This window comes from Pongo pygmaeus, chromosome 12, assembly GCF_028885625.2.
Source record: "Pongo pygmaeus isolate AG05252 chromosome 12, NHGRI_mPonPyg2-v2.0_pri, whole genome shotgun sequence".
In the NCBI taxonomy this organism is placed as follows: domain Eukaryota; kingdom Metazoa; phylum Chordata; class Mammalia; order Primates; family Hominidae; genus Pongo; species Pongo pygmaeus.
The window spans coordinates 58409187-58432470 of NC_072385.2; the positions used below are offsets into that span (position 1 = coordinate 58409187).

Here is a 23284-nt window from a genome sequence, read left to right on the forward strand (position 1 = left end):
GGCAGTTATTATTATTGTTACTAGAATGCTTCCAAATCATGCCCTGAGTTTTCCCAGCTCTTTCCATCCAGCTGTGCCCTTATGATGGTTAATTTTACATGTCACCTTGGCAAGGCTACTTGTTAAACACCAATCCATATGTTGCCGTGAAGGTATTTGTAAATGCGATTAACATTTACGATGAGTTGGTTTTAACTAAGGCAGCTTACCCTCCATGGTGTGAGGGATCCTCATGCAATCAGTTGAAGGCTTTAAGGGCAAATGCTGAGATTTTCTAGAAAGAAAGGAATTCTGCCTCAAGACCACATCAACTCTTACCTGAGTTCCCAGCCTGCCAGCCTGCCTTGCAAATGTTAAACTTGCCAACCCCCACAGTTGTGTAAGCCAATTTCTTAAAACAAATAAATCTCAATAGTTAGATAAATAGCTACTTAGAGACATAGACATAGATATCTCCCATTGGCTCTGTTTCTGCAGAGAACCCTGACTGATACACCCTTCCAGTCCCAGTCTTCATCATATCTTGCCCAGATGAAAGTGCAGCCTCTCACCAGGGCCCAGGCTTGCATGTCTAACCAAATCAAAGCCAGATCATATCCCACCCTGCCTAACCCCTTCAGTGACTTGACTTGGCACTTTGCAGGCCCAGCTCCTGACAGCATGGCCTATAGGACCCTAGAGGCTGTGGCCCCCACCACGTCGCACGGCCCTCACCCCTGAACCCCTCCACTCAAGCCACAGAGGCATTCTGTTAGCTTCTCCAATGTGCCCAGCACATTTGGACCTTAGGGCCTCTGTGCCTGCTCTTGTCTCTGCATGGGGCACCCACCATTGCACCCTTCACGTCGCAGCTTTGACCTTCAGGTCTCTGTTAAACATTACCTTATCAGAGTCCTTTGTGTGCACACCCCTAGTACTCTCTACCACTCCCCTTGTTTGGCTCCTCTACTCACTTAGCAACATTTATGATTTTATATTTATTTGCTGATATATCTGTTTATTATCTGTCTCCCCCGCTATACTTTAAGCATCTCAAAGGCAGGGACCATGTCATTTCTATTCACCATTATATCCTCAGCACCTAGTACAAAATAGAGGGTTCATGAACAATCGGGTGGCTGAACCCATGGCGCCTAGCAGCAACTATGCAGCCTCCTCTTCCCATGTTCCTCGCCCATAACTGAAGATGCTACCTCAACACACGGTTGGCCCCAAACCTGAACAGGTGACTTTGCTAACAATATATATGAAGCCTTCATAAAGCCTAAATCTGCATGATTCAGCATCTAAGAACTGTCAAGTTGAGGAAGCCTGGCTTAATTAGCAAAAGTGATAAAATAGAAATTCCATTAAAAAGTGCCCCAAACAACTGTCCACCACAGTACCTATTAAAAAAAAGTCCCTGTCTTAGCTAACCTCCTGTTCTCATAATCACCCACTGCTCCCCTCGGACCCTCTCCAATCAAAACCTCCTCTCCCTCATGCAATCTGCTAGACTTTCTGTCTCAATTGCATAGATTAGCTTAGCTTCTCTTCCAGCAATAAAGACCTTTTTTTTGTAAGAGGAGGAGGTTGCATAAAAAATAGTCCAGAAATTATTAGATTCTCTTTGGCTGCCTTGGGGAGGTAGAAAAATCTGTCAACACTCCCACATTAAATGTTTGTCCTCTCACATACAATTCACAACAGACTTCAAATTGATTAATGTAGTATCCTTGATAATTTCTTGTGAGACACATAAATTGCATTGCCCAATGTGTTAATGGAAACTGTAGACTGGCAGCCTATGTTCCTCATGGCATAATGGTCTATTGTCTATGCTGAGAAACTTTTGGCTAAGAAAAGAAAGTAGGGTGTTTGTCTTTCCCACATATTTCAGTCAACTGAGAGTCTCTCTGAGCTCAGGGTTCAAGACAGGAACAGGCTGTGGAAATACAAGAATGAATCCAGACATGAAATGGAATCGAAGACTTGGCCGCATTCCAGTCACCCGTCTAGATGAATTTCAATCCTGGGCCTGCTTTTTTAAGCTACACAATTTTTCAATAAATTATCTGCCATTATAAAATGCTGCAGATAATTTTTGTGCTTGATGTATTTGTTCATTCTTGAAAAACTGTGGTTTCCCCGCTCTGAGTGACATTTATCCATTCGTCTTCTTAGCTCATCCGAGCAGAAAGAGAAAGAAATGCACAGGGTTGAAATGAGACAAGGACTGATCTGTTTTCTATTCCCATTTCAACCCTGAGTGACTTGAACAAGGCAATTACCTTCCCTATACCTTAATTTTTCCTTTTAAAATGGGGTTAGCAATATCTGTCTTTTACCCAAAGTCCCAGAGGTAATGAGATGAAGTGGAATCCACTCTCCAGAAACACCTTTACAATGAAACTACTGCAGGTAGAAAATATGAAATTTCTACATCTTCTACAAGCCGATAGCTATTTATATTGTATTGCACTTGATAATAAATTTCCTCAGAAGAAAAGGTTCCTGGCCAATTGTTAGTAGTGGCTGTATTAAGATTTGTCTTGTTGAGAGTACATATTTTCAGGGCACAGCAAAGAGAATGGGCACTTAGCATCAGGGCTATGAGTCTGGACACTTAGTCCAGACTTAGAGACATGGATGGCTATTAGTCACAGGCTATTGGGACTAAAACTGTTTTGATTATTTTAAGTGCTTTTTCAAACTCCAGAGAGATGAGAGGAAGTGTAAAATACCAACCAACACCCGCATTTATGGTGTAACTTCCCTATATCAAGAAATGTTTACTCATATCCGTTGGCACCAATTGAAGCAGTTTCTAAACAATGTCCCACCAAAAATAAGCTTATTTGGAGTGCTTGACAGAATGATAAAGTACAAGCTTCACTTCTTCTGCATGTATCCAATCCGTCTCCCACAACCCCTACCCCCAGCTCAGAGTTCATTCCAGCTGCTGCTGTGAGAGAAGCTCATCCCAGATCTGTCCCTGCCTACCCACCCAGCAAAAAGCCTTCCATTGCAGTGATGCGATAGTCAGCTAACTCAACCTCAGGCAGAGCACAACACAATAGAGTTAAGACCCATCTAGAGGGTTTGAAAGTGGGTGGATTATATCAGCAAAACATGTATCAGAGCAAATGTCACATATAAAATGCAGTCTTGTCCTCAATAGGGTTGCAATATTCCAAGAGGATTTGCAAAACTCATGCTACAGTGGTTTAAAACAAAACACCCCACATACTGGAAAACTGCACCATGACACGGTAAGGAATGTAGGGGTTGGGAGGTGGGCACTGTGTGGCGTGTAATGAACTCGACCTCATAAAATGCATGCTGCCTTCTTGCTGAGTTACTGAAATGCCTAATGAATACTGGTTGGTCCAGGTGCCGGCTGCAGATTGGCGCCACCTGGTGGCAGTTACCTGCCTCACATTTCTGTATCTGGGGCTGGGGGACTTGCAGAACATCCTCAGAGATTCCAGGACTCTTCAGATGACTGATATCATCTTGCCAGGCTGGGAAGGCTGACCAGGAAGCATAATACAGATTCAGGAGGTCCCCTTCTGTCTCCCTGCTGCCTGAGGCAGGTTCTCCCTCTCCACCACATCCTCTTCTCCACCCTAAGTAAGAACCTTAACTTACCACTAGGAGCTTTGTGGTCGCCACCAGCCCTGGCCTGCCCATTTGGCTCCACTCTGGGAAACAGTCACTCTCCTTTATTTCCTCAAAGCCCCACTACCATGGAATTTTTGGATGAGGCACATTTTACTAAAGATTTGAGGAGATGAATCGGGGAATTACAGCCTAGAACAAAATTGTGTTTTCTTGAATTCGCACTCAGATACCACTGTTCTTTGCAATGCATTGAGCAGCCATCCCTGCAGGAAATGTCTTGCTGGCTGTGTCCTTTTGCAAGTCCCTCTTCCAACCATGGGGCTCAGGTGCACTCACACTCTTTCTCGCCCCTCTTTCTGTCATGCTTAATATGGTAGCTTTCTCCCTTTTTCTTGTTACCTATACTCTTGATATTTTTTTTCCCACAGAGATCAATTTAGCATTTTCACTCTCCCCCTAAATTAGGCTTCTGCCCTATTTTTTCCTATCCCAAAATACAATAAGGTCCCCAGCCAACCCAAAGACCATCTAACTTGTTCTCTCTCAGCAATTCAAAGCCTGCAGAAGCTTTAGAATTCAAGTTTTGTTTGTTTTTCTTAACATATCCCACCAGTTGAAATTTCAGGCAGGACTATCAGCCACTTGCCTCCTCAAACACCATTACTGCCCTCCCTCCTCTCCCTAAGCAGACTGGAGGGAGGAGGAGTGTGGGTGAGGGAGCTCAGCTTCTTCCTGCATGAGTCTGTGTTTCAATACCTCTCGTTAGAGCATTCCCAGACTCTTGAGCCATTCCTAGCAACACACCCTTTTCAGAACCTTTTTTTTTTTTTCCTAAGACTGCTGCCCAAGAAAGAATCTGTAATGGGGCCATGAGGTCCAAGGCAGACCAACAGCATTCACCACTACACTTCATCATGCATGTCATGCTGGGAAGGGCCAGTGGATTTACAACCTGGTCTCTTCTGAGAAGCTGCCAACCTAGCTGTAAATAACTGAGACCATTCTCTAACCTTCTTCATAAGAAATGTGCAGGTATGAAGATATTTTATTTTAAAAACTAAGTAAAATTCAGGACATTCTAATGGTGTAGCCACTATTAAGGGTTCATTTGTTCAACGATTAAAGTCCTTCGTGTTCTGAGTTCAGACCAGAGTAATCCAGGTCGGTTTCTATCCCAGAAATAAGAGGAGATTTGTACTGCCATAGATAAAGGATGTATTACAAAGTCATAAAACTTGAGATGTTGCAGAGCTGACACCAGTAAGGAGGGATAGATGAAGGAAACAGAACAAAAACCCAGAAACAGAGCCAAGAATATAGTGAGTGGTATGTGATCCAAGTGCAAATTCAAATCATCAGGAAAATGATAGAGTATCCAATAAGTGGTCCTGGGAAAAGTGTAAGCAATGTTGGAGAAAAAAATATTTGGAGTTTCTTCTCATAATACTCAACAAAATAAATCCTTAATGGGCTGAATAGTTATAATGCAAATAAACAAATAAATAAATATCGGTAAATGTTTTTGTGATTTTGGAATGGAGAAGGTCCTTCTAAGTATAATACAATAGAAGCCATAAAGAGTTCTTTCCAAATTAGGAAAGACAATATGAGCACCCCAATATACAATAGAGTAAATTATACAAGTGGTCAGTTCACAAAAGAAGAAATGAAAATGATTAAAAAGCATAACTATTGATATGGTTTGGCTGTGTCCCCACTCAAATCTCATCTTGAATTCCCATGTATTGTGAAAAGGACCCAGTGAGAGGTAATTGAGTCATGGGAGCAGGTCTTTCCCGTGCTGTTCTCGTGATAGTGAATAAGTCTCACAAGATCTGATAGTTTTAAAAAGAGGAGTTTCCCTGCACAAGTTTTTCTCTTGTCTGCCACCATGTGAGATGTGCCTTTCACCTTCTGCCATGATTATGAGGCCTCCCCACCCATGTGGAACTGTAAGTCCAATAAAACTCTTTCTTTTGGAAATTGCCTAGTCTTAGGTATGTCTTTATCAGCAGCATGAAAACAGACTAATACAATTATAAAATTTTAATTTACAATGAGTTAAGAATTATAATTAAAGTAGAGAACCATGTGTGACCTATCATGTTGGCAAACACTATGATACATGATAATGCCCAGTGCAGCTGTGCAAATGAAAGGGTAATCTCATAAACTGGTACAGATTGGCACATATTTTCTGGAAGATGACAGTATATATCAAACCTTTAAAAAACCCTTTAACTTAGTTCTGGTGACTTTAACCTTGGGAAATAAAAATGGGAGCAACAACACATATTTGAATATGTTAATTAAAGTATCACTTAAATATTAGAACATTGTATCACTTAAATATTAGAACATTGTAAATAACTCAAATGTCCCAAATAGAAGAAATAAGAGACTAGCTAAATAACTATGGTACCTCCACGCAATAGAACATTATTGCAGCTATTAAAAATGTTGTTATAGAAATATTTATTGCCATAAAAAGATGATTGTGACATAGTGTTGTTTTTAAAGTAATCTAACAGTATGCTTATGTGTGTACAAATATGAGTGTGTGTAGGAAGATATCAGGAAGATATAGGAAGATATCTATCCATTTTCTCAGAATTTATTTCTAGATGATATAATTAGAAAAACCTTTGAAGTTTTTTTCAATGTTTGTCTGTATTTTCAATTCGACAATGAGTATATAGTACTTGTAGTGAGAAACCTATCTATTAAAGAAGAAAGAGGTAAGAAAAGCTCAGGCACTCAGGCTCTTTGCCTGAAGGCTCTCATTCAAGCAGATGCTGGGCCAATTTCTGAGGAGGATGCTGTCAAGAGGGCTTCTTGCTGAATGAGGGGGACAAATCTGGTGAGAATTCTAATGTTTTTTGAAACCCAAGATGATATTTTTCTATGAAGTATTTCCTTGGTGCCTATTTTGTGATGAAAATAGAGAAGCACCACATGGGCGCTGCCTAGAAGGAACATTTAATCTAATCAAGCAGATGAAATAGTTGTATATAAAAAGTAACCTGGAGAACAACACAACGAAATTCTGACTTGTGCAATTTGAGCAGAGACTGCAGTAAGAATTTGCTTCCTTCCCTGTCTTGTTCATGGGTAGGTGTCAGTGTGGCCTTCCCTCTGAGGAGCTGCCCCATTGGAATTGACTCCACCAGGAGGCAGCAGCATTTGAGCATGGGGATCCTGTGATGCCAGTTCTTCCATGAATTAAATGCATGCACTTGAGCATCTGCCTTGATCAGTCACCCCATCGCGAGACAGGGCAACTCTGGGACATTCCTGCCCAGAGCTTATGTCTGGATGCAGTTGATGGAGGCTTGGTCCTGGCCTGTCTCTGCAGAAAGATGGGACATGTACTCGTGTCGCTATAACCCAGGGAAGACTGGGTGATGTGTCAGAGAGGTACGGAGGGCTTCATATCCCCTATCCTTTCAACCAAACACACAGACAGCTTCCTTCGGCCCTTGGCCCCATTTAACGACTGCTCTCTCCCATCCCTTTCATGGCCAAGTGTATTAAGAATGGAATCTACACCTATTGCTTCCACTTCCTCACTTCCCACTCAACTCACCTGGTCCATCATCACCTTCTCTGACGATGCCACTAAAATCGAATCTGCCCTGGGTCTCTGATGTCCAAAGCAGAGAGTAAGTTCCCACCCTCATCCTCCCTCCCCTCAGAGGCAGGCTCTACCCACCCCTGGAGTCTCTCTCCCTCCTGCCCCTCCCTCTCCCCTCCAGCCTCTCCCCTGGAGTTGCCCCCAACCCCAAGATGTGGACCTCCTCTCTTCTCATGGCCATCTTGCATCCGCTTGTCTTCTTATGGTTTTTGGACACATGAGGACTCCCAAATCTAATATCAGCCCAAATCCAGATACAGACATCTAACTGCTGGCCCTCAAAGTCAACATATCCAAAAGGCAATCTACCAACTTCCCCCGACAAGCCTGTTCCTGTTCTCTGGGTCCCCACACTAGTGACAGTCACCTTCCCTCCCCCATTAACCCAGGCCAGAAATTCAGGTAAACTCTGCCATCCACAGCCAAGTCCACCAGCTCTTCCCCCAAGCCACAGTGCTTCCTGAATCTCTCCCCTCATATCATCCATCCATCCTGCCACAGCCCTCACTCAGGCCAGTGCCACTTCCTGCCAGGCCCGCAGAGCACCCCAAAGACTCACTGCCTCTGGACTTTTCCACCTCCATCCGTGCTCCACTATTGCCAGAGCACAAGTATCTGACCATGTTCATTCTCTGTTTAAAGCCACCTCATGGTTTTCCACCAACTTCAAAATAAATCACAACTCTCCAGCCTGTCATAAAAGGCCCTTTGTGATTTGCTTCTGTCTTTCTTTCCAGCCAAGTCTTGTGGCACTTCCTCACACAGCCATGTCCTGTTCAATTCTAATGGCATCTTAGTACCTGCCTCATGCCAGGCTCCTCCCCCATGCCTTTGCACTTGCTGCCTCCCCTCCCTATAGTGCCCACCTCACCTGCCTACCTCCTACTTGTATATCAGGGCTTAGCCATGCAACTCCTCCTCCAGGAAGCTTCCCTGACCAGCTTGGTTGAATATCTCACCAATGCATCACGCACTAACGCACATGCACAAAACACTGGACCATTGTATTTAGGCTTATTTTTAATTTTTACATTGTATCTGTATTTGAAAAAGGCTCACTCATGCCCTTCCTTAATGTCTCCACTCCCCTTGAAGAGGTAACCACTGTCAGCCACTTCCCATGGCACACTCTTTGGCACTACTACCCTGCAGACTGTGAGCTCCAGAAGAAGAAAACAACGACTAGAACTCTCCTCAGTGTCCCCAGCCCCTAGCACAGGACCAGATATAGAACAGGTGCTGAATAAATCTTTGCTGAATTTATCGATTAACCAGTTGCAATTTTTGTCTGCCTTCAAGAGAACTTTCAAAGGTCTTTGGAATTTGGCTCTAACATCCAGTTGTGAGTGAACCAATAAATACATGAGTATTGCTTTGTTTTACTATCAAGAAGCCACATGGACCTGCAATTTTTTTCCAGGAAGTAAAAAGTCAAGCATCTAGCACCATGCTGTGAGAAGGAGAGAGAGCCTGAGGGACATTTGAGGAAGAGCAGGAGGAACAAGGCTGCTTAGCTTGTATCAAATGAGAGATGGCCTCAAAAGCCCTCAATGCAAAGGGGGCTCTGGGGAACAGCAGGTTCATGGTCACCTTGTGTTTGCAGGACCATTCCAGGAGGTCTGCAGATTCAGGTTTGCTTGTGACATAGGATAAAGTGTGAAAGCTACGTGACCACAGGTTTTTCACTGGGTTTAAGGAGGAACTGCATCAGTCGCAGCTACCAGCATCAGAAGTCTCAACGCCAATGATTCTCAGCCCCAGCTGCACAGGAGTATCACCTGGGGAGCTTCTAGATCTCTGGTGCCGAAAGCTGCACTGCAGGCCAATTAAATCAGAAGCTCTAGAGTGGGATCTACACATTGGAATTTTTCAATGCTCCCTAGGCAATTCCAATGTGCAACCAAGACCAAGAGCTGTGTGCTTCCAACTTGAACAAACACAGGAATTACTGGGTAGTCTTGTTAAAATGCATATTCTGATTTTGTCCCTCCGAGATGGAGCCTGAAAGTCTGCATCTGTAATAACCTTCCAAGGGTCGCTGATGTAGCTCAGCTTTAGAAGTAGTGAGCGGCATGTCACAAGGGGTATTCAAGAAGATTCTGGATGATTATGTGGTATGGATATTGCAAAGAATGGCAATGCACTGGATCAGGGTTGGGATTATGTCAATGCTCTTCGACCTTTCTGTAACAGCTGAAATTTTCTACCCACCCACTCCCAAACAATATCATCCACAGAAAGCCAATATGTAAACCCAGCAAAGCAGAACTATCTCATTAGAATAAAGATGGAGAACCCAGAGCTGTGCCCTCTTGGCTGCCTTCTTCCCCTACCTTAAGGCACCTAGAGCCTCCACCAAGTACATTATGAAGACACCTAGTTATTATTTAATAAGCCTATCAACCTTGATTTCAAATGCTGAGGATTATTTCAGAAACTGAAACTGTTCTTGTTTTCAACAAGGATCCCACTAGTGAGATATAAGGAAACCTAGATTAATGAGCACTAAGATATTATGGCATTAAGGACAAGGGAATCTGCAGGATTTGAGGCTACATGGTCTGCATTCAGCAAGCTTATCCTGTAAAATGTGTCAAGCCTCATTCACTGCTTACAGGGATGAACAAAGTCATGAAGTTGCTTGAACCTTCCTTCTGAAAGTTCCGATAAGCCCATCAGCAGGATTTAATGATCAAAATCATGGTACTGGGTTCTCTCATGTCTATGACAACCTAGCACATATCTCACCAGGTGGGGGCCAGCCAGTCTCTTCTGTTGCTGTCTCTTGCTGTTGCTGTTATGTTCACTTACAGTGCATCCTTAATCCCAGATCTCTTCTCCCAAGGCGATATTAATTCTGAGAGCTGATAAAATCCTAACTGGCAGAAATCTAGGAAATAGCAGAATGAAAGCCAAAGCAAGCATAGAGCCACACAAAATAAGATTGTGCTGGCTCATTGACCAGCTCTCTAAAATAATGACTTTAACAAATATATACATATAAATAGACATATCTCCAGTTAACTACAAGATATGGTAAAAAAATACTTTTCTAAAAAGACATCAAGGTGAAAAAATGTATTTAATTTTATGTTTTCTAATAATGGAATTTCATTGATTTGACCTACATTCATTTATAATTGTTGATAAGTTGGGCACTGTTTGGATTGAGCATTTGTAATTTCTGTGTAAATGGGGTTTATCTGAGCAATATTTAGAAGGATGTGTTTAACCTTTTATCTCATCCAAGGATCAAATCTGCCTTTTGTTTTTCAGTGGGGATGTGGCACGGGGAAGGTGTAGTTGTCAAGTGCCTGCGGGGAGCAAAAGACTGCGAATCTGGAAACCTAGAATGCCAGCTTAGCTCAATTTTTCTTACATAATTTATTACTAAATTTTATTGTGATAAAATATGTATAATAAAATTTGCCATTTTATAGTGTACAATTCAGTGACATTAAGTAAATTCACAATGTTGTACAACCATCACCACCATCCATTTCCAGAGCTACTTCTTTATTTCGACCTTTCTGTAACAGCTGAAATTTTCTACCCACCCAACCCTAAACAAAATCATCCACGTCTTTATCTCAAACAGATTCTGTACCCATTAGACAATAACTCCCATCTCCTCCCTCCAACTCATGGTAAACCTCTCATCTACTTTCTGTCTCCATGAATTTGCCTATTCTATATAGATCGTATAAATGGAATCCTGCAATGCATTTCATTTTCTGTCTGACGTATTCAGTTAGCAGAATGTTTGCAGGCTTCATCCATGTTGTCGCACATGTCATAATGTCCTTCTTTTTTCAAGTTGAATGTTTCACTCTCGTCCGTGTGAAGAGACTACCAAACAGGCTTTGTGTGAGCAACAAGGCTGTTTATTTCACCTAGGTGCAGGCGGGCTGAGTCCGAAAAAACAGTCAGCGAAGGGAGATGGGGTGGGGCCATTTTATAGGATTTGGATAGGTAGAGGAAAATTACAGTCAAAGGTTGTTGTTCTCTGGTGGGCAGGGGCGGGGGACACAAGGTGCTCAGTAGGGGAACTTTTGAGCCAGGATGAGCCAGGAGAAGGTATTTCACAAGGTAATGTCATCAGTTAATGCAGGGACAGGCCATTTTCACTTTTGTGATTCTTCAGTTACTTCAGGCCATCTGGCTGTATACGTGCAGGTCAGAGGCGATATGATGGCTTAGCTTGGGCTCAGAGGCCTGACAGAATGATATTCCATTGCATGTATAAGCCACATTTTATTTGTCCATTCATCTATTGGTGGACATTCGGGTTGTTTCCACCTTTTAGCTGTTGTGAATGATGTTGTGTGCAGATTCAAATAATGTCTGTTTGAGTCCTGGCTTTCAATTTTTGGTGTCTATACCTAAAAATAGAATTGCTGGATCCTATTTCTATGTTGTATTCAATTATCCCTATAGGAACATGGAAAAACCAATGCTCCTGACTGTAACACCTTTTAGCTGAAATTAAGCCCATTTTTTTTTGTTGTTTTCAGATAAATAACAATTACTTTTGCTTCTTTAAAAAGGGAAGGATTTTTTAAAGGCTGATAAATTATGTTTATGTATTTGTCTTTGCATGTTCATAATGATCAGATCTGTGATTTCACAAAGGGAAAGAGCAGATTGTATTTTGTATTCAGGTATGGTGCGGCCAACAGATCAGGATATGGTTGCCACTGAAAGACACTTTATTATTCACAGTTCCCAAGCTGAAGGGCCACGGCCCCACACCAAGCCATGCCCCACAGGAAAGCCTTTATTGGGGTTTTCTCTGGAAGGAGCAGGCAAGGCCGGGTAAACAGGTTTAAGATTGGCTGGTTTGAATAACTTCAGCAGGCTCTGGGGTGTAGGAGCTGCCCCTAGTTGTCTGATGCCTGCCTTTGGGTGATTAGGGCAGGAAAATAGTGTCCTACCCTGTAAGAGCCCAAGAAAGCAAGCAAGTGGAAGTATGGGCTTTGTTTCGGTTAGTTTGCATATGAAAGGCATCCAAGTGGAAAGTTTTTGTTTTCCAAAGGAATTAGCTCTGCCTGAAACAGTCAGTCCCTCCCTGAGCTGCAGGGACCCAGAAGCCAAAGCATCAGATACAGAACCAGAAAACACAGTTAATGCACACTTTAATAAAGTCATTAAATCACGGACAACAATGGAGTCCCAATAGACTTCATACCTAAGGTCTGAAACAGTTCTCAGTGCTAGATGTCTATTACAATAACTTGGGGGAAGTTTCTAAAATGTAATTTCCTGCTCCCACCCTCAAGTCAATTGAATGAATACCTTTGGGCACTGATCATTTTATAAGTTTCCCTGGTGATTCTCTTGTACATTTGGGATTGAGAACCGCTGGCCTAAGACAATGTTTCTCAAAGTCTGAACCACAAACAGCAACATCAGCATCTCTTGAGAACTTGTTAGAAATGCAAATTCTCAGGCCCACCCCAGCCCTGCTGAGTCAGAAACTCTGGGTGGGACCCAGCCCTGTGGGGTTGTAGAAGCCCTCCAAGTGATACTGAAGCCCACTCGAGTTTGAGGGCCACTGGTCCAGGGTAAGGAGCATCGTCGAGTTGGCCATAGTGTCCCTCCCATCACACTCCAACCCAGTCCCGCTCAGTGCCCTGTAGCAATGTCTCAGCAAAGCTCAGCTAACATGTTTTGGTCACAAACTATTAGTCTGCATGAGGCGGGGCTGTTCTTTCAGGTAAGAGAAGTCAGTGCAATTTGGAGGTTTTCAGATTCTCCCTGCCCCTGTAGTCTCCAAACATTTTGCTTACAAGCAGTGCCATTAGAGCAACCAGGAGGGACTGAGATTAGCTAGGAAACACAATATGCAGTCCCTGCCATAGTGGTTGGAGAGCCCTCAGGCTCCCAAAGGAGACGACAATTCAGAGATCTTTGAAAGCCAGGGAGACTGGAGCAGCCTGTCTGCACAGAACACATGCACTCACACCCTGCTTGGTGCAATCTGTGATTTGTCACTTAAGCAGTCTTTGAGTATCTTCAGATGCAAATTTGATATGCAGAGGGACTGAATAAGTAGCAAAAACTGTGGGGCTTTACAAAGAAGTGATTAAAAGCAAACAGAGTATCTACAAAGGAGAAATTGAGTGAATAAGTGGGTTTTCCTCATTGGAAGAAAATCATTGCATAAAATAAGCATGAATGGTAAACAGAGTGGAAGAAAAAAATCATTGGGTGGCTATTCTCCATTGACAAAAGGCTGGTTTTCTGACATCACAGACCTGGATTCTAATCTCAGCTCCTCCCTTTACCAGCTGTGAATTTGGGAAAATTAATTAAATTCTAAATTTGGTTTCCTCGTCTACAAAATGGGATTGATAGTACCTATCCAGTCATTTGCTTAAGGATTAAATAAGATAATGCTAGTAAAACGTTTGGCTTTGTGCTTTTCATCAACACTCAAATTTAACTACCATTTCTGCTATTAATACTATCATTAGCATTATTATTAGCACAGTGACCTAGAGTAAGTGCCCCCAAATATTAGCTGTTCTTCCTAGTATTATTATTATTATTATTATTATTATTATTATTATCATCATTATTGGGAATTCTGAGTATCTCATTATACTCACATCTAAGAAAAGAGCTGTAACTAACCAGACAAACCAAGGACCCCCAAACCCCCAAGAAAAATATATTTTCCCAAAATTCAAAAACCTTATTTAAGTCTTCTACTTAAAAGGAGCCTTCCCTTTAACAGAAAAGCATGAATTGTGCTGCTGTAACAAACCTCAACATCTCAGTGGCTTAACACCACAAAGGGTTATTTCTTGCTCGTGTCCCAGTCAAATGTGAGTCAGTTGGCGCCTGTCCTCCAATGGGTAATTCAGGGACCCAGGCAGCTTCTATCTGAAGATATATTCTTAAAGCCCAGGCTTAGAAATGGCTTATGCTATGTGGCTTTCACCCACCCACTAATCCTAGTTCTGAGATTAGTCTTATCTCTCTCATTCAGGCTAATTATTCTGATACCGATAAATCCACTTATCACATAGCATAAACTGGGCCTTATCAACCATCATGGTAGTTCTCAACTGAATGTACTAGTTGGTCTACAACCCTGCACTAAGTTGAGCATAAGTGTAGTCTGGCAGGCATGAATTGAGTGGTATAATTACCTCCTTCATTCAGAGACTATACTTCTATTAATGCAGCCTGAGTTTTCATCCTTGTTTTGGGGAGTGATGTGGGGCAAGTGACACCGAACTGGTCATCAACTGAAATCACTATGGGCATACAACAGATTCAGTGCCCTGTCATCAATGTTTTCTTTTTCTTCAATCTGAACAGGAGTATTCATTATGGAAAAAGTCCACAAGAAAAACATAAATTGAAAAGATTTGTTTTCTGTAGTGTATTGATTAGTATCACCTATCCACCCTATGCAGGTGACAAGTCTCCCTGGAGTGGGCTTTATAGCCCAAGCTTATTAATGGCAAATGCTGAGAGAGATAGCTGCCAAACCTTGACTGCCCCTGCAATAACAATAACAAAAATTAAAAACCTAAAATAATAAGTATCTTATACTGACCTTTCCCGTTTACCTTGCTGTAGGTACCACATCTGTGTGACTGTGCTGATCTACTTCCTCCCCCTGCTGGTGATTGGCTATGCATACACCGTAGTGGGAATCACACTATGGGCCAGTGAGATCCCTGGGGACTCCTCTGACCGCTACCACGAGCAAGTCTCTGCCAAGCGCAAGGTGAGCAGGGGACAGGCAGAACTAACCCACCCTGGCACAGACAACAGGCTGTCGAGAAGGGATGGCACACTTGTGAGCTCCAGAGGCAGCAAGCACAAAATATCCCTAGGTATGGGGAGCAACAGAGAGGAGGAAAGGAATCTTTCTTCAGTGTCTTTGGAACCCAGATCTGGCTGGACAGGCATGAGCCACTTCGCTTGCTCTTAAAGAGTAATTGCAACCTCCTGATCCATTAAAACACACACACACACACACTTAAATAAAAAATCAGTGAAGAGTGATTTGGTCCTCTTCTTATTATTTATTTAAAGTTTGACAAGATAATGCATTCACGTGGTTCAAACATCAAAAAGCATTCAAAGGAACAAAATTATACTGATGAAGAACGGATCAGGGGTTTCCAGGAGTCAGTGTTTGGGGGGGCTTGGGAGGAGTGGCCTACAAAGTGAGAGCATGAGTGAGTTTCTTTGCAGTGATGGAGCAGCTCTGTATCCTGACTGTGGTGGTGTTTTCATCTATAACTGTGATGAAATTTCATAAATCCATACACCAAAAACACAGTGCATGTAAAAACTGGCAAAAACCCAAATATAGTCAGTAGTTTGATGAATGGTCAGTGTCCTGGTTTTGATAATGTGGTATGGTTATGTAAGATGATCTCATTGGAGGAGGCTAGGTGAAGAGTACCTGGAACTGCTTTGCACCACTTTTGCAACTTCTCGAGGGCCTTCAATTAGTTCAAAATGAAACATTAAAAAAAATTTAATTCTTATCATGGAAAGCCTCTCTCCCTTCTAGATCTGTCATCTACCCAGGTCCCAAGCTTGCACGCACACATGCACACACACACACACAGATATGCATGCAATGGTAACCACTGTTATCTGTTTCTTAACCCTTCTAGCTATTGGCACTTATAAATAAGTAAATATATATTATTTTCTCTTCTTCTTTACACAAATAGTAAATACACACTGTTCTCACTTATTTCACTTAAAATTGACAAGATTTTTGAAAATCAGTATATAAAGAGCTTTCTCATTCCTTTTCTTTTCTTTGGTACTTCTTTGCATAGTATTCTCTGTTGGTACTTCTCTGCATAGCATTGCATGAATGCTGTAGAGTTCTTTGCTAAAGATGTCTTGGGAAGGGGTTACATCGCATGGTGTCTTAGTCCATTTGGGCTGCTGTAACAAAATGCCTTTGACTGGGAGTTTATAAAAAATAGAAATTGATTTCTCACAGCTCTAGTGGCTGAAAGGCCCAAGATCAAAGCACAGACAGATTTGGTGTTTCAGAGGGATTGCTTCCTGGTTCATGGACGGCACTTTCTAAGTCCTCAGATGGTGGAAGGGGCGAGGGGTCTTTCTCAGGCCTATTTTATAAGGGCACTAATTTAATTGATGAGGGCTCTGACCTGAAGACCTAATTAGTTCCTAAAGGCCACCTCCTAATACCATCACCTTAGGGGTTAGGATTTCAACATATAAATTTGAAGTGACACAAACATTCAGATCATAGTATCCAGTATTCACAAAACCTTTTAAATCGCTTTTAAACATCTGGCACTCTCTGACTGCAGCTAGTCAAACCTTTGCCCTTCTCCTTCCCTCCCCTTCAGTCTCAAAACCAAGCAGCTTGCCCTAGCTCACTACATCTCCCCTTGTCCCACCCCTTCTGCTGTGCCCGCCCACGCAGCCTGCTGCTCCAGGCCTTTTCCTCCTGAACACCCTTTCACTTTTGCTCATTGTCTCCCTGTGTTCCTCCAGTCATGAAGAATAATGTAACACAGTAGTCCCCAAGTGTGAGCATGCATCAGAATCATCTGAAGGGTTTGTCACACTCAGAATTTGGGGTCCTATCCCCAGAGTTTCTGATTTAGTAAGTCTGAAACAGGGTCCAAGAATTTGCATTTCTAACAAGTTCCGAGGGGATGGTGATGATGCTGGTTCTGGGACCACACTCTGAGAACAGCTGACATAACCGAAGTCCTGTAGCACCACATAGTAAAGATTCTTTCTCCTCCTTGAAGGGGCTTCTTTGAAATACTTCCCGCTTCATCCCATACTGTGCACGGTGAGGGCGTGGGAGGAGAGAGGAAGCAGCCGTGAGAGAGGGGGATATGCTGGTGGTCTCACCTGTCTCACCCTCTTGCCAGGTGGTCAAAATGATGATCGTCGTGGTGTGCACCTTCGCCATCTGCTGGCTGCCCTTCCACATCTTCTTCCTCCTGCCCTACATCAACCCAGATCTCTACCTGAAGAAGTTTATCCAGCAGGTCTACCTGGCCATCATGTGGCTGGCCATGAGCTCCACTATGTACAACCCCATCATCTACTGCTGCCTCAATGACAGGTGAGAATCCCAACCCCGTGAGCTCTCCAGGGGCCACAAGACCATCTACATACACAGTGGCCAAGAGGCCATCCTAAATGAGTAAACCCAGCTGTGAGACAAGAGGGACAAGTGGGGACTGCAGCTAACTTTTCGTCACACAACTCAGCCTGGCTGATTATCACCATCCAGGAATGGGAGCCCGGAGTGGACTGATTTTCTTTTTTTCTTTTCCAAGGGGAACTAGAAATCCATATTATTGTCCAAAGTCTTCTGATTCGTAAATACTGGCAACTAGTGGGGGAATTAAAAATTTCTGTGGTTAATACTTGTAAGGCAGGTCTGCAAGCTGGATCCAGGCTCCAGGCCATGGCCTGTGAATTTGTTCACTCTGCTCTATGGATCCAGTACGCAGCGGGCTATGCATACAGAAAGAGAATTTCAGCCCCCCACAGAGCACATTCACCCTCTCTGATCTCTCACTGTCTTCTTTCCATTCCATCTTATGATCTAAGCAGCTTTACCCATTTTCTTCCAGCAGTTCCAGCAGGACAAGGTAAGGCAAAAAGGAATTGTGACCCCAGAGGCCTGATTCCTACCCTCACTTAATCAAACAGGTTGGGGAGAGCCATCCTGCAGCAGAAGCCAACATCAGAGAAGTAAGAGAAGGCAGAGCCCATCAAGAATGGTGGTCAGCAGTAGGGAATTCACCATGGGGTGCAGAGGGCTCCCAAAAGCAGGCAAGGACACATAGTGGCTGCAGCACAGTCTGTCATCCAGAGCACCACCAGCCTCTGGATGGGGAAGGAGGCGGGAGAGGAATAAAATGCTTGTTACCATCTTTATATCCATCAGTCCTCAGCCTGTAAGGTGCCTGCTGTGAATTAGACACTCAGGTACTAGGAATTTGGGGAAAGACATTCTCTTCAACTTGACCAAAGGGTCTCTGTTAGTCTAACTCACACATTCACCCTTATTTCTAAGAGTTTCATGACCCACCTACACTTTTTTTAGGTTAAGGCTAGCAGCATGCCTTTAAGTAAAGGTTAATTCTTCCTATTTAACAACCAGAGAAACTGAGGCACACTGAAGGAACATGATTGGCAGAGAGTCCTCCTTCAGTTAACAGGCTACTCGGGGGAAGGATATGTGTTTTTACCACCCAGTAACTAGCACAGTGCTGTGCACATAGTAAATACTTGGTGAATGCGTTTTGTGAGGTCGAATTGACCCAAAGTCTGCTGACCCCATGTGAGGGGAGACAGCATAGTTCAGGGCCACCCCCAGTAAAGATGTATTTCACATAAAGATTGTTCCAGTGTTGGAGTTTTTTTCTAGTCTTGGATTTGACCTTGTTGACTGACCCTTAAGCCTTTTTGGCCTCAGCATCTCCAGCTGTCATTTAATTTTAAAAACAATAACAGAATCACGCTTGGGTATGTCCATGTGTTAACAAGCTGATGCAGTGGTGGGCAGCCCTCTGAGCAGGCCGTCCCAAAGGGTCACCTCTTCATCTGCTCACTCTCCAGGTTCCGTCTGGGCTTCAAGCATGCCTTCCGGTGCTGCCCCTTCATCAGCGCCGGCGACTATGAGGGGCTGGAAATGAAATCCACCCGGTATCTCCAGACCCAGGGCAGTGTGTACAAAGTCAGCCGCCTGGAGACCACCATCTCCACAGTGGTGGGGGCCCACGAGGAGGAGCCAGAGGACGGCCCCAAGGCCACACCCTCGTCCCTGGACCTGACCTCCAACTGTTCTTCGCGAAGTGACTCCAAGACCATGACAGAGAGCTTCAGCTTCTCCTCCAATGTACTCTCCTAGGCCACAGGGCCTTTGGCAGGTGCAGCCCCCACTGCCTTTGACCTGCCTCCCTTCATGCATGGAAATTCCCTTCATCTGGAACCATCAGAAACACCCTCACATTGGGGCTTGCAAAAAGGGTCAGTATGGCTTAGGGAAAACATTCCATCCTCAAGTCAAAATATCTCAGTTCTTCCCTATCTTTGCTACCCTCATGCTGTGTGACTCAAACCAAATCACTGAACTTTGCTGAGCCTGTAAAATAAAAGGTCGGACCAGCTTTTCCCAAAAGCCCATTCATTCCATGATTCTGGAAGTGACTTTGGCTGCATGTGAGTGCTCATTTCAGGATGAATTCTGCAGCACAGCTGCAGACCCAGAAGACTCATTTTCCTGGAGCCCCGTGTTACTTCAATAAAGTTATCTCAGATCAGCCTCCTGCAGCTGGAGGCTCCTATCACCCCAGCCTACACTTGACAGGGTGAACAAAAGAAGGCACCACATAACATCTAAATGAAAAATTTAGCCCTGTCTTCTAAGCATCTGTGAAAAGAAACATATGTATTCCCCTTTTTGGCATCTCAGTATTTCAATATATTTATACATCATGAGATTGAGAACCTCGGGTTTCCACATTATGTCCCCATGACTGTCCTGAGCAGCCAACGCAAGCAGAATATGTCCACTGATACCTGCTAATGTCTCTTACAGACCAGGAATTGGGAGACTTGCACTACATTTAATGTGTAGCTGACCCTCTTTTCCTACTTGTAAACAAGGTGACTGAACTAGATAATCTAAGTGTTCCTTCAATTCTTAACATCCCGTGGTTCAAGGATTGTACGAGTTTTTTGTTTGTTTTACAAAAAAAACAAAACGAAGAATAAAAGAATAGGAGCAGTGGTCTCGTAACTAATACCCAGTTCCTGGAGATGTAGCAACTGCTAAGGCCATCTGTAACTATCCATCTCAGACATTCTCCGATTTATCTTAAAATCCTGAGTACATTCCTCTCCTGGAAGGTTTTGGCCTTTGACAGAGCAGAGAACTTCATGCCAAGGCCTGCATCCATCCAGCTTTAGCAGGCAGAATTTCATAGCTGCAGAACACTGTCAGAGAAGACAAATGTGGGCTTCCTGCTTTAACCTTTTGGGTATTTTAGTGTGGGGCCCTAACCTTCATCCTTAGTTTTACACTAGCATCGTGCTCATATGTGCGACAAGCAAGAAGGCTGCACTTTGCAGCTGCACTTCTGGGAAGAGGGCATCTTGCATCTTCCCTTCAGACTCTCTGAATGTCTCCTCCCTGCTCCATGGCTTTGCCAGCTTCCTGTCTCTAAGGGATAGAATGACTCATCAACCCTAAAAGACAGTCAGTCTTCCAAGAGCCATGAACTGAATGCTTTATATCCTAATTTAGATTTAGAGTTTCCAGAAGGTGAGCATGCAGTTTTCTTTTTTTTTTTTTTTTTTTTTTTTTTCTGTCTCTCAGATCTGTGTTTTTTCCAGTTATGGCTGGAAGCAGAAGCTTCATGTAACATCCATGAATGTACTCCTGGTAGTTTGCATAATGGATGCACATGTGCCACATCCATAGCATAAGGGGAGAACAATGCACGGTTTACAGCCTTTGCCAGCCCTGCTGGCTCTAATTCTACCAGGGCATCCACAGGCCTGAGGGAAGAAGCAACAGTATAAGCCAGAAAACCTTGAGAACCACATTCTCTAAAGCAGCATGGAAAGTATTAAATAAACTAAGTGAAGCCAGATCACTGCAGATATACAAATGGAAGACAAAATTTAGCAGCAACAAAAGTTAGGGCCCTAAGCATTAGTCATACTTCCAATAGAGAATCTTGCTGTGTATGGATTACTCACTTTGGAAGAACGTAAAGAGCTAACATGATTATGAGAAGTACCTGAGAAGACGGTGTCAAGAAGTTGGGGACATCCCATCTATGGAAGTGAAGGTTAGAGTTGAGCTCAATGAGGATTAACTGAGTGCCTGCTCTGGACTTTGCCCTGAGCTGGGAACACACAGACCCTGCAGCTCTTGAGGAGCCTACCTTATTGGCCATTACTAACTAACTCACCAGTCCTAGTGAGTCTAAGCTGCCCAGCAGTCTTGGCGGCATCTGAGAGGACAGATTCTCTGCAGCATTCTAAAAACCCACAATCAACATGGGCAGTCAAGCCAAAGACTGGGACCTTTGGAGAGCCTCTGGAATGAGGGTTCTCTGGGGTACTTCCAAAGGGAGCTGGCAGTCAGTCCAGGGGACCTAAAGGAATATGGTTGAACAGCATCATTTCTGTGCATAGTAAGAGGGAATGTTGGGTGGTCCGGGCAGTTTCCAGTATGGCAAAGCATCTGCTTGGAGAGTGCCAGCAAGCCTTCTTCTGACCCAGTCTCCAATGTCCACTAACTTATAAAAATGTCATCAACTCCCACATGTGATAAACACCATGATTTGTACTGTGCATGGGTCACATTCTTATTCTAGAAATGCGTCACCCTGTGTTTATCCAAGTGTGTTTCCTTGGTGTACTGTCCAGTAGTAATAGAATATGAAATATCAAGGAACCATCTTTGTTACGTGACTTCCAAAATATGAGATCTCATTGCTGTCACTATGATATTTGTATTGTGCCAATCTCTTCCTCCTCTTCCTCCTCATGCTTTCTCAGGGAGGAGCCCTGATGTATATCATTAACTCACAGTTCCCAGACCACAGTAATTGAGAGGTGGTGGTAGGGCCTTTATCGGAGAAGCTAGAGAACAAGAGTCCTTCTCCTCCTTAGCCCCCAACAGAATGCTGAGATAAAGACTGAGTGGAATCCTGGAGAAAAGGGACTCAGGAACTGACCTCACTGGCCTGATTTGTGGGGAGAAGAGTATAAGTGGAGAGGGGCCATTCCTGAGGTTTCCATGTTTTCCAGCCTGGTCTCCTGGAAAGAATCTTTATACAGAAATAAAGTATGTATTTCACTCTCTCGTGCCTCTGTCTCTTCTCTAGGGGTCCTAAACATCCTATAGGACACTAAATGGGATGGTACTAGGAACCCTAATAACTTGCATAGCTAGAAGGATGGAATCAATGTTCAGCAAACTCTCAACTCTGTGATGAAATGGGTTGGGAAGATGTGGGAACAGTTCCCAGGTTGAGATCTGGGAAGGGAGGTGGGATTATGTGAAATACCAGTGATGTTGCCTATGAATAGAGCTGTGTCAGGATGCAGACACAACAGAGTTATAAGCACAAGAGTTTTCGTAGGACTGGGGGTTGGGGGGAATAACATCTGAGAAAGACAAAGGGGAAAGAAAGCAGAAGTACTCAGGGACAGCCTTCAGACCACCATGCCAATCTGACACCTGGGAGAAAAGGGGTGGTTAGGAAGAGTCTCAGACTGTGGTGCAGCTCCCAGCCCAACACTCACAAAGATTGCCCAGAGAGACATTGCACGTTAGCAGAATGGCCAGGCCTGATGCCCTGCTGTGCTCAGCCACTGGCTGGGGCTCTCTAGGGAAAGTGTTCTGTGTTTGAACACCATGGTGGTTGCTGAAGCCCTGCAGCTGGAGGCTGTCAGCCAAGTGCCCTGCCATTCTTCCTCAAAGAGGGATCTGAGCCATGTACCTCCACAACTACCACCCAAGCTTTGATCCAGCCCCCTGTGTTTGAAAACATGACAGGAAACCTGTGGCAGGCTTTGAAACATCAGTGATAATCCCTGTGAGCCCTGGCAGTCTGCCTCCTACACCTTGGGTTGCCTGTCCTCTGTGCCACCTCACCCCTGGCAGCTCCATCAAAAGAACAATAAGCAGCTGGTAACAGACTTGTAGTGGCAACAACTGCAAAGGCACTGAAAGAGGGAGTTTTGAGAATATAGACTATCCAACACAGTTAGTATCAGAAACAAGTAATAAAGATGTTTTATTTAAATTGAGGCATCTTCAACAGGGGTATGTGGATACGCTTTAAGGAATCCACAAGTCCCCTCCAAGATCCCCACAAATCATATGTCAAAAATTGTGTGTGTTTAATAAGAGGTGCGATTAAAGCTGAATCTTCTCAAAAGAAATCATTCACCCTGTGCTCCCCAGGAGGAGAAGACAATTTAAATTGTTTATAAAAGAGTGGCAAGAACTGGGGACTTTCAGAGCGGTGAGAGGCA

General features: G+C 43.6%; 1 protein-coding gene across 1 annotated transcript in view; it reads left to right on the forward strand.

Annotated features, from left to right (window-relative positions):
- Window positions 1-22103, forward strand: part of TACR1 (tachykinin receptor 1) — a 154035-nt gene extending 131932 nt beyond the window's left edge. Inside the window, exons 3-5 of the mRNA XM_054476537.1 lie at window positions 14831-14981; window positions 17140-17336; window positions 18845-22103. Of these exons, the coding sequence (XP_054332512.1) occupies window positions 14831-14981; window positions 17140-17336; window positions 18845-19136 (640 nt within the window). The 3' untranslated portion in view covers window positions 19137-22103. The remainder of the gene's footprint in view (window positions 1-14830; window positions 14982-17139; window positions 17337-18844) is intronic.
- The last annotated feature ends 1181 nt before the right edge of the window (window positions 22104-23284 follow it).